The sequence below is a fragment of the Babylonia areolata genome, chromosome 18 (assembly GCF_041734735.1).
Source record: "Babylonia areolata isolate BAREFJ2019XMU chromosome 18, ASM4173473v1, whole genome shotgun sequence".
Lineage (NCBI taxonomy): Eukaryota > Metazoa > Mollusca > Gastropoda > Neogastropoda > Buccinidae > Babylonia > Babylonia areolata.
In genome coordinates, this window is record NC_134893.1 from 72,514,417 (window position 1) to 72,526,581 (window position 12,165).

The 12,165-nt window shown below is 41.2% G+C and overlaps 1 protein-coding gene across 1 annotated transcript; it reads left to right on the forward strand.

The window, feature by feature from the left end:
- The first annotated feature begins 351 nt into the window (after positions 1 to 351).
- LOC143293064 (renalase-like) lies at positions 352 to 11,243 on the forward strand. The gene is made up of 7 exons (XM_076603940.1): positions 352 to 644; positions 1,849 to 1,963; positions 3,202 to 3,350; positions 4,650 to 4,823; positions 5,224 to 5,397; positions 8,885 to 9,060; positions 9,494 to 11,243. Exons 1-7 carry the CDS (start codon positions 509 to 511, stop codon positions 9,659 to 9,661), a joined length of 1,092 nt encoding a protein of 363 aa, XP_076460055.1. The 5' UTR covers positions 352 to 508; the 3' UTR covers positions 9,662 to 11,243.
- Positions 11,244 to 12,165: the final 922 nt, after the last annotated feature.

Consider the following 12,165-nt stretch of genomic DNA (forward strand, 5'->3'; position numbering starts at 1 on the left):
CCTGGAGGAGCTGCGACGGCGGCAGCCTTCATCGAGGACACCGGGCTGCTTATCTAATGGGAGGCGAACGAGGAAGAAGAAGAAGGAGGTCAATTATGAGAAAGGGAGATAGGGGATGGCGGGAGAGGGGGGGGGAGGGGGGGTTACAAGTCATTCTTCCCCCGGCCATCCAGCCCTGCCCATTTCTTATTCTTGCCCAGTTTGTTCGCACAAATCATAATGAACCAGAGATCCAATCCAAACTACACAACATAAAAAATTTTGTAATAAACAACTAAAGAAACTTGTGTACATGTCACCGTTCATTTAACATCGTATCTGCACAAGTTTTGTGTTCAAGAGAGTGTGGAAAAAGTAAATGAAGCATGTGTTCGTGTATCCACACACGTGCCACAGAACGTTAACCAAGGTCCATCAGAGTAACGTCCCATGGTGACCCTGGGGAGAGGTCGCGCAAGAGTTTGCAAACAAGATAAAGAGCAGCAGCAGTCAGCACATTGACAGACTCATGTCAGCGTTATCCAACATGGCCAAAGTACTGGTGGTCGGTTCTGGGATGACTGGTTGTGCTGCTGCCGCCTTGCTACGACAGAGACTGCCCACGGACACGGACATAACGATATGGGACAAGGCGAGAGGGACAGGTTCGTACCTGTGTGGAGTGAGTGAAAACTGGCACTTTTACAGGGTTTTTATTTATTTTTTATTTTTTTAAATCTTTTAGTTCAACAAGTCGACGTTCACCCCATTTCATGGATTACTTTTTCAGGGTGGGACACACACACAACACGTATACACAGTGACAGTTGATATTGGGAACTCAACACTTGTTAGTTGTTGTAATTCGCTTGAAGCATTGACACTGAAATCCCTTGATATATTAGTGTCTGTGCTTGAAGTTTCAGAGAGGGATCGAGATGTTCTCGTCTGCTGCAGGAACACATGCAAACTACACGCCCTCATTCACGCGCGCACGCGCGCGCATACACACACACACACACGAATCCTTAGACTCCTTTTCATTGCCTTTGGATCATCAGTTCTCATTATCATCAGTCCTCATGTAATAGAACTATCATCCTTGCTGATGCATTTCACAGTCTCACAGATCAAAGTGCAATGTGTGTGTATTTGTGTCACCCCCACCTCCTCTCATTCGTCCTTCACTACAGTACTCTGTCATCATCCAGCAACACTGTCCTACAGGAATGTTTTGCACATGACATACAGCTGAATCAAACTGTATCTCATATAAAATACCACCAAAACCCTGCCTTACAGACCTGCCAAAATCTTAATCCTTTCCTCTTTTTTTCCAGGGTTCATGGGCTGGAACTCCCATGTTCACTCAAAGAGTCGTAGTCATTTACGAGTGGGCTTTCACGCGTATGATCATCTTTACCCTGCTATGTAGGCAGCCATACTTGGTGTTTGGGGGTGTGCATGCTGGGTATGTTCATGTTTCCATAACCTACTGAATGCTGACAGGGATTACAGGATCTTTAATGTATTTGATCCTCAGCATGTGTATACACATGAAGGGGGTTCAGGCATGTCTACCTATATATTGACCTGAGAGATCAGAAAATTCACCACCCTTAACACACCAGGTGTGCCAAAACTGGGGATAAAACTCAGGAAATTCTGATGAGAACCTAGTGCTCTTATCATTTGGCTACCACATACATCATCTTTTACTTTATACCATCCAGTCAGCATTTCTTCTTAGGCTTTTACATGTATGACTGTTTTTACCCCACCATGTAGGTCGCCATACTCCGTTTTCAGGGGTATCAGCTATAAATCCACTTTCTCTATGCTCACCCGCTGTACTTTTTCGCCCCACAGGAGGTCGCATGTCGACGAGTCGCAGCAGTACTGGCCCCTCAGCTGGCAAGTGTTTAGCGGACCTCGGTGCCCAGTACATCACCCTCACTGCAGAGTACAGACAGAAACGACAACAGTATGTGGACGTGATCTTTGTCACTGAATCTGCCTTTTGTCTTGCTGTACATGTTGTTTTGTTTCTTCATCATTTTCATTCTTGCTTGCTGTCTTTTTAAATTTTGTTTCTCTGTTAGAATAAAAAAGAAATATCCATTGGTTGAGTTTCTTGTTTTAAAAAAATTTTTTTAATTAATTAATTTATTTTTATACATTATTCATGTTTAAAAAAATATTTTAAATTTCTTATATCATGTTCAGTTTATTAACCTCTTTAGTGCTGGGTGTTATTTTGGTTTGTGGTGTCCAGTTCAATTAATTAAGTTCATTGTGCTTAATAGTTTGGCTGTATACAACATACATTTGCATTTATCACATTTTGAACTGGGATGTATGTGTGGTCTTGAAATAAGTTAAGCAGATGCCTGACCAGCAGCGTAACCCAACGCGCTTTGTCAGGCCTTGAGAGAAAAAAAACAACAAGAGAAAACAACAACAACTAACTAACTAACTAAATAATAATAATATAATAAAAAAAAGAAGATAATGAAAATAAAATAAATTGATTAAAAAAAAAAATGATGATAGAAAAGCAAATAAATGTAAAAAAAAAAAAAAAGAAAAAAGAAAAAAAAAGCAAACACACATTCACACATATACACACATATGCATAAGAGATATGCACCAAACATGCAGTTTCACAGATATGAAAGATATGAAAGCAGATATGAAAGCAGACATGAAAGATATGAAAGCACAGTCAAATACACATAAACTTGGGAGAAATGACGAGACTGGGAATCAAACCCAGACCCGCACAGATACTGTGTCGGCAGATCAGCATTTTCAACCATTCTGCCATTTGTTGATACCACTGTCTTTATGGTTGTGTTGTTCATGTGAAGTCAAATAAATGATTTTATCTAATCTAAAAAAGAAAAGCTTATTTCCTCAGAGCAGGCCGATAGGCCTAGTTTGCATCAGTTTGACATGGTACAGTATATGACACCAAAAGGAGGAGTTTGTCACCAAACATGGAGTTTGGCCAAAGGAATGATTCAGCGCTTATAGCTTTTAGAGGCGTTTGATCGGCTAAGAGCGGACTGGGCAAGACGGCTCGTCTTTTCACTGTTAGCCGCGCGAAATTTGGCCAAGCAGAGAAAACCGATAGGCCTAGTTTGCATCAGTTTGACATGGTAAGTATATGTATCACCAAACATGGAGTAGAATACAAACTCCTCCTTTCCCTGTGTCCAGACTGTACTCAGAGCTGCAGTCCAAAGGCGTTCTGGCGCCTCTGAAGGGACAGATTGAAGGGCCCAACCGCTTTGATCAGGACGGAGCGCAGCATTTCGTCACCCCACAAGGAGTAAGCTCCCTTGTCAAGTACTTCCTGCAGCAAGCCAGTAAGTCTGCTGATGATATATTCATTCTTGACTTCCTCGTCTCTGAAGAGTCATTTGCAGCTTCCCACAGAAGAACTGTTCACCAGATTCTTCCAGGTCCGTCGGTCGTGTGTCGACCCTGGGTCCTGGGTCTCCGCAAATGGTTTTCCTGTCCATTCTGTAAATTTGTCACACACGCGCGCGCACACTCACGCACATGCACACACACGCACACGCACACATACATACACACACACACACACAATCATAATGTACTTCCATTAATTTGTTCAGCACACACGCACACACACGCACACACATGATAATAATTACTTCCATTAATTTGTTCACAACACACACACACACACACACACACACACACACGCACGTGCATACACACGCAAACGCACACATACACACACACACACACAATCATAATGTACTTCCATTAATTTGTTCAGCACACGCACGCGCGCACACACACACACACGCACACACACACAGAACAAGTCACAGTACCACTCCCCCTTTCACTCACTGTCACACACTTCACCATCATTCAACACCCAGGAAGATCAGGGGAGTGAATTCTTCTTGTCCAGAGGACAACTTTTCTGCCATGCTGAGCAAAACACAGCGTGAAATTTTGGACATTCTATGTTCATTAACATAGTGCAGTCAAGGGGTTAACATGCTTTCATAATGTGTTATTATATAGCACTTAGCCTGCACTTCTTAGTGTGTTTAACAATCCATGTGACATAATTAGAGTGTAGGGGTATGAAAAATATTAACCCTTTCAGTTCCAAGCCAATTTTATACTCAATGAAACTATCAGCCAAGGTATGTTTTGGTCACGGAGGGTAATAATAATAATAAAAAGATTATAGCATGCAAACTACTAAAAGAAAATGAATGTAATCTATACTTTTCTCAAAGGAAAATGAACACACTTTCCAGTGATGGCAGTTTCACACGAATTTAATGATTTTGTGACAGGAAAATATCCCCAATGATGTGGACGGAAATTTCCATTCTGGAACACTTCTTTGCACACCAGACGTGGGCGGAAATTTCCATCCTGGCGCACTACAGGGAAAACAATGTCAAATGATAGGAAAAACAAATAAAACTGCACGCAGGAAAAAATACAAAAAAATAGGTGGCGCTGTAGTGTAGCGACGCGCTCTCCCTGGGGAGAGCAGCCCGAATTTCACACAGAGAAATCTGTTGTGATAAAAATCAATACAAATACAAATACTAAGGGGGTTAAACCGAGTATTGAATTTCAAAAGAAAAAGTTCACGCTTTCTGTGACAGAGGCGACAGTGGAGTACAACCACCAGGTGAGCAGTGTGGAGGAGGAGGAGGGGGGAGTGGGAGGGGTGAGGGTGACAGACACCAACGGCGTCAGCGCCTCCTTCCAGGCAGTAGTGCTGACCATGCCGGTGCCTCAGATCCTACAGCTGGCAGGCACCGTGCAGAAACGCCTGGGTGAGTACACCTCCATGCGTGTGCACGCAGTTGCGCACATGCTTGATTGTAGGTGTGCATTCACGCATATAGATGCTCGAGTACGTGTGTGCGTGTGTGTTATGGTGATTGTGCAAGGGCTTTCTTTCCCTCATACACTCTCTAACTCAACCCCTTACCTGTACGCTCCGTGGACCACATGTGTATGGATGAATTTTCTTGTGCTTTAATTCTATGATGAAATGAGTGTTTCCTTTAACTGAAAAAAAAAGGAAAAAAAGTTTAAACCTTTCTTTTTTCACTTATGATGAGCCTGAAGGTAAATTTCTGCTCTCTGTATGTTTCAGACGCAAGTGATTGATTGATTGATTATTCTTTCTTTATTTCATTTTATTTGTTTTATTGTTGTTGTTTTTTAAAGCTGACCAGCCAGAGGTGAGAGAGAAGCTGTGTGGTGTGTCCTACTCGTCACGTTACGCCCTGGGTCTGTTTTACCCCCCGGGCACTGAGCTGCCCTACACCTGGTGCGCCAAGTATTTCGACAATGATCCCTGCATCCGCTTTGTAGCTGTCGACAACAAGAAAAGGGGCATCGGTGAGTTCATGTCATCAGCATAATTTTATTGCTATTGACAACAAGAGATGGGTTGTCGCTGAGTTCCTATCATTATCATAATTTCGCTCTATTGACAAGAAAATGGGATGCAAGTGAGTTCCTGTCTTAAGTATGATTTTGTTGTTATTGACAACAAGAAAAGAGGGTGTTGGTGAGTTTTATGTCATCAGCATAATTTTTTTGCTATTGAAAATGATAAAAGGGGCGTTGGTGAGTTCATGTCATTAGCATAATTTTATTGCTGTCATCAACAAGAAAATGGGCGTTGGTAAGTTCCTGTCATTAGTATAAATTTGTTGTTATTGACAACATGAAAAGGGGCATTGGTGATTTCATGTCATAACCATAATTTTGTTGCTATAGACAACAAGAAAAGGGATGTTGGGGAGGTCCTGTAATTATCACAGTTTTGTTGCTGTTTACAATAAGAAAAGGGGCAGGGGTGTGTTCCTGTCACTAGCATCATTTTGTTGCCATCGACAACAAGAAAAGGGTCGTTGGTAAGTTCTTGTAATGAGCATAAATTTGTTGCTATTTACAATAAGTTTCAGTTTCAGTTTCAATTTCTCAAGGAGGCGTCACTGCGTTCGGACAAATCCATACACGCTACACCACATCTGTTGAGCAGATGCCTGACCAGCAGCATAACCCAACGCGCTTAGTCAGGCCTTGAGTGCATGCTTACATATTTGTGTACCTATGAAAGTGGATTTCATTTTACGTAATTTCGCCAGAGGACAACACTCTCGTTGCCATGGGTTCTTTTTCAGTGCGCCAAGTGCATGCTGCACACGGGACCTCGGTTTATCGTCTCATCCGAAAGACTAGACGCTCAGTTTGATTTTCCAGTCAAACTTAGGAGAAAGGGCGAGAGCGGGATTCGATCCCACACCCTCACGGACTCTCTGTATTGGCAGCTGAGCGTCTTAACCATTCTGCCACCTTCCTCCTTTGCAATAAGAAAAGGGTAATTGATATGAGTTCCTGCCATTAGCATAATTTTGCTGTTGCTGACAGTGAGAAAGGGATATTGTTGAGTTTGTGTCACTAGCATAATGTTATTGCTATCGACAACAAGGAAAGAGGCGTTGGTGATTTAATTTCATATGCATAATTTTGTTGCTGTTGACAACAAGGGGCATTGTGAGTTTGTGTCATAAGGATAATTTTGTTGCCATTGAAAACAAAAAACGGGGCACAAATATCATGAGCGAAAATTATATAAGTGTGCTCAGTGTTTCCTATTAAGCGTGTTCGTGTTTGAATGGTGCATTGAAGGCTATTATGACTCACAATCATCTTAGTGTGTTTCAGTGACGTTACTTACAAAAGAAAAACAAAACAGTCGATTACTACAGGAAGCATTGCTATTTGGATATCTCCTGCTTGGCGACTGAATGTTACAATGTTGCATCAGTAAGGCCACACATTTAATACCTGGAGTTTTCTTCCATCCTGTGATCATGGGCTACAACTCCTGTGCTAACTCACAAATACAAATGGGGCTTCATGTGTGCAACAGTCTTAAATCCACTATTGAAGCAGCTATAGTCCATTTATTCGGGTGTGCATGCTGGGTATGTTCGTATTTCCACTGAATACTGACATAGATCATGGGGTCTTTAACATGAGCGTTTGATCTTCTGCATGTGTTTACACACAAAGGTGGATCAGTCACTAGCACGTCTGCTTATCTGATGTCCTGGGAGGTTTCCAGCGTTAACCCATCGAGCACCATGATTATCTGATGACCTGGGAGGTTTCCAGCATTAACCCATCGAGCGTCATGATTATCTGATGACCTGGGAGGTTTCCAGCGTTAACCCATCGAGCGTCATGATTATCTGATGACCTGGGAGGTTTCCAGCATTAACCCATTGAGCGTCATGATTATCTGATGACCTGGGAGGTTTCCAGCGTTAACCCATCGAGCGTCATGATTATCTGATGACATGGGAGGTTTCCAGCATTAACCCATTGAGCGTCATGATTATCTGATGACACGGGAGGTTTCCAGCGTTAACCCATCGAGCGTCATGATTATCTGATGACATGGGAGGTTTCCAGCGTTAACCCATCGAGCGTCATGATTATCTGATGACATGGGAGGTTTCCAGCGTTAACCCCATTGAGCGCCATGACATGATAATCTGATGACACGGGAGGTTTCCAGTGTTAACCCATTGAGCGTCATGATTATCTGATGACATGGGAGGTTTCCAGCGTTAACCCATCGAGCGTCATGATTATCTGATGACATGGGAGGTTTCCAGCGTTAACCCATCGAGCGCCATGATTATCTGATGACATGGGAGGTTTCCAGCCTTAACCCATCGAGCGCCATGACAGGGATTTGAACCCAGTACCTTCAGACTGAAATTTCAACTCTTTGGTTTGAACAGTATTTTTTTTTTTTTTAAATGTCACAATACAAACATGGTGAATTCAATGTGATAACAAAAGGCTAGTCCTGACTTAATGTACATATATACAAATGCTAATTAAGTGACAGATATCTCTGCAGGCAGAAAATTAAACATTTTAGCATGAATTATATAAGCAGAAGAAAAATAAGAGCAATGGAACTGACAACGCTTAGACCACTCGGCTGTTACGCCTGTCAGAAGCAGACTCTGTTTTGGTCTGGATGCTAGTCATTCAGAAAAAGATGATAAACCAAGGTTTTGTGTGCAGCATATAGTAAGCACAGGTAAAAGAACCCACAGAAAACAGAAAGGTTGACCCTTGCAAGATTCTGTAAAGAAATCTACTCCAAAAAAAAAGTGTGTGCATGCATGTGACTGAAGAATGACTCAGGAAACGAATGATGAGCGCCTGAAGAAGCTTTTAGTCAGCTCTGCCCAATTAGTGCAGCCTGTTGTTCAGTAACGTTCTTTGTAAAGTGCTTTAGTTTTTGGTTTCTGACTGAAGATAGCTGCTGTATAATTATCAGTCATTATAATGTAACTTACATGACTCTGACCAGGTAGTCAGCCTGTTGTGAAAAACACTCCATGTTTGTAAGGCGCTTAGAGTTTGGTCTCTGACTGAAAATAGGCACTGTGTGAGTAATAATGAAAATAATGGATGTTTGTATAGCACACTATTCAGAAATCTGCTCTTGGCGCTTTACAAAACAATTTTGCTTATATAACATATTACATCAATGTTATGCACTCATCAAAAATGAAAAAAAGTATAGAAAATAATTATTATGATATATGATAGTAATGATAATGATATTAATAATATTAATGATGATGAGAATGATAATAGTTACAATGATGATGATAATAATACTACTACTAATGATGATGATAATGAATAAATGGTAATAATATCAACAATATTAATGATTGTAGTAATGATAATACTGATGATGATGATGATAAGAATAATGATAATAAAATTAGTAATAGAAATGATAGTAATGAAAATGATAATAATGATGATAAAAAATGAACAGACGCCAGCAGCACCGGCCCCTCAGTGGTGGTGCACACGGTGGTGCCGTTCGGCCTGAAGCACATCGACGAGGACAAGGAGAAGGTCAAGGACATCGTCATGGCAGAGGTCACCCGACACCTTCCCGACCTCCCCCCACCTGCTGAGGTCAAGAGTCAGAAGTGGAGGTATTCACAGGTAATGGAAACATCAACAACAACAATATTCACAGTTAATGGAAACAACAATATTCACGTGTGGATGCATTTGTGTCTGTGCATGCATGTGACTTATTAACACTAATGTGTTGATGAGTGTCAAATGCATATGTGTGCAAAGTGTAAACAATATAGTTTTGTTGAGTTCTTGTGAAATCTACATTTTGTGACATGGTGTGTGTGCGTGCACGCGGGCACGTGTATGTGTGTGTCATATTTGACACAATTCATTTGTCTTGCTTGAAAGTCTTGATTATATGTATAGTGCCCTGGGTTGTACATTTCTGTATCCAATCTTTTTCAATATATTGATGTTAACTGTTAGTGCTATTGGTACCAGTGCTGAGGAGATAGAACTCATTATGAATACCCATATGGAAATTGATAATCTTATCATTATTGTATGTTGACAGGTGCACCGTGCATACCCAGGTAAACCTGGGTGCGTCACCGTACAGGAACAACCACTAATCGTGTTGGGGGGTGACGGGTTCTCCCTCTCCACCTTTGACGGGTGTTTGGATTCGGCAGAAGCCATTGCTGACACTGTGGTGGACCGTTTCACGGCTGGGAAGTTATGAGGGTCAGCCAAAACCAAGCAAAAACAAAAAAAATGAAAACAACAACAACAACAAAAAGCAAACAACCCCAACTGTGTGATGTCTTATTTTCCACATGGTTTGATTTTTGAATTGTATCTTGAATGTTCCTGTTGAAACTAGCTTCATTGCATTTATTGTATTGTATCATGTTGTATTGTACTACACTGTATTGCATTTTTGTCACAACAGATATCTGTGTGTGAAATTCTGGCTGTTCTCCCCAGGGAGAGCGCATCACTACAGTGCAGCACCATGTGTACTTTTTTAGGTTTTTTTTTTCTGCCTACAATTGTATTTCTTTTTCAAAGTGGATTTTCTACACAATTTTGCCATGGACAACCCTTTTGTGTCCGTGGGTTCTTTTATGTGTGCAAAAAGCATGCTACAAATGGGACTTTGGTTTATAGTCTCCTCTGAATGACTGATTCTACAGTCAGTACTGTCAGTGGCAGTTTATTCTCTAGGATTCATTGGTGGAGATGTTGACGACTGAATCATGTTCTTGGATGTATTTACTGGTCATGTTAAGTGTATTCTGTATTTGTACATTAAAAGAAAATTATTTAAATCGCTTAGACAATACAGAACAAATGCATGTATTGTATCGAGAGAGTTATCACTCTTGATTATTTGTTAATTGCGCTGAATGTTGTGTGGGCATAAATCAGACTGCCTTTCACTCCTGAGTTTTTTACGCTTGCACAACTCTGAACCAGAGAGATGAAAGACAACACTTACAAACACTTGTAGACAGATAGCGAGGGAAACGATGGACAGAAAGATAGAGGGAAGGAGGAAAGACAACACTTAACAAACACATGTAGACAGATAGCGAGGGAAACCATGGACAGAAAGACAGAGGGAAGGAGGAAAGACAACACTTAACAAACACATGTAGACAGACGACGTAGGAAACAATGGACAGAAAGAGGGGGTGGGGGGGGGGGGGGCTGCTTTGGAGAGAGGCAGGTTATAAGGCCAGCCCTGAAAGAGCCCAGTGCAGTATTTTAACAAAAAGAAAGAGGGAGATTGTTCCAAGTGTATGGTTTAGAGACAGAAAAAGAGTTTCGGCTGACTGTGTGGTGTTTGAATCTGTGAATGTGGAAACAGAGTGGGTCTGAAGCTGATTGTGTGCAGCGAGATATGGGGTAAAGAGGTGAAGGCAGTTAGGATGGGGAAGATATATTTTTGCATTTATGACAGAGTGCTGATGGTATATTTTATTCTGTGTGAGTCAGGTAGTCAGTGGGGGGATAGCAAGAGAGGAGTGATGTGCTCAGATCTTGTCTTCTGAGGAAGTATAATGGTGTGTGCATGAGCGTGTATTGTAACGACGCAGTTTTTTGTATGTGAGTCTGTTCATGTGTACCTTATGCATACGTAGCAAATGACCGTTTTCTTATCTCAGGTATAAAATGATAAGTTGCTCACCCCATGCATTTAAATTAAGCGTGTTTACAGACATTAATTGTGAGATATGTGTTATAGTATGAAAGCGTTAAGAGTTGCGAGTGAAGGATAAATAAAGATGTACAAATTGTAACTGAAATGGAATGAAAGATTCTGATGTCAGTTTCATGCTATTTTATTTTGTTTTATGTCTGTTCTTATACTCAACACTTTTTTTTTGAGAACAAGTGTGCTTTCTGCTACATTTTGAGTGATTTAAAAAAAAAAGATATTTTGTTGTTGTTGATTGAGATTTATTACCTGCAGGTATCAAGCAAGCACCTTAATGTGCAGGGAAGCGTTTTTTTTTTTCTTCTTCTTCTGCGTTCACTCGTATGCACACGAATGGGCCTCTATGTGTATGACCGTTTTTACCCCGTCATGTAGGCAGCCATACTCCGTTTTCGGGGGTGTGCATGCTGGGTATGTTCTTGTTTCCTTAATTTGATTAACTCTCTCCATACAAACGGCGAAAGAGACGACGTTAACAGCGTTTCACCCCAATTACCATCATCAAAATATTGCAAGCGGAAGGCTCTTATACTGAAGAGGTGAATGTTGACAAAGAATACCACAATTCTGACGACGGAAGCTAAAGGTTGGGTCATTGAGACACTTCCTGGACATCCGAGGGGTCTGTGTAGAGGAGAAGAGAGGACTGGCTGTACTGAGTGAGTTAATCTGGTTGTTTGTGACTTTGTGATAAAGGCAGTGAGCTCTGTTCTGACAGCCAGGCAGCACTATGTTATCATTTCAGGAAAACACGGCTTAACCCATTTCTGACTGGCTGCCTTGGTTACCTCAAGGGCCATTGAATATTGATCCAGTCCTGCTGGTTCCTGTCTGTTGTGTATGGCTCTCTGTACCCCCTTTTATAAGTTCAGCATTTGAACTTGCTGGGGATCGGGTGAAAACTTTGGTAATGATGATGATCATAATGATAATACTTGGATGAAAACAGTGATAACAATAGTGATAATAAAATAATAATAATGATGATTATGATCAGAAATATGATGAAGACGATAATGATG

What these genes read in the sequence shown, in the direction of transcription:
- LOC143293064 (XM_076603940.1), top strand. Translation starts at nt 509, where the DNA reads ATGTCAGCGTTATCCAACATGGCCAAAGTACTGGTGGTCGGTTCTGGG. An exon ending in TACAGACAGAAACGACAACA is followed by an intron (nt 1,964 to 3,201) that starts GTATGTGGACGT and finishes CCCTGTGTCCAG; the next exon opens with ACTGTACTCAGAGCTGCAGT. An exon ending in GTACTTCCTGCAGCAAGCCA is followed by an intron (nt 3,351 to 4,649) that starts GTAAGTCTGCTG and finishes TTTCTGTGACAG; the next exon opens with AGGCGACAGTGGAGTACAAC.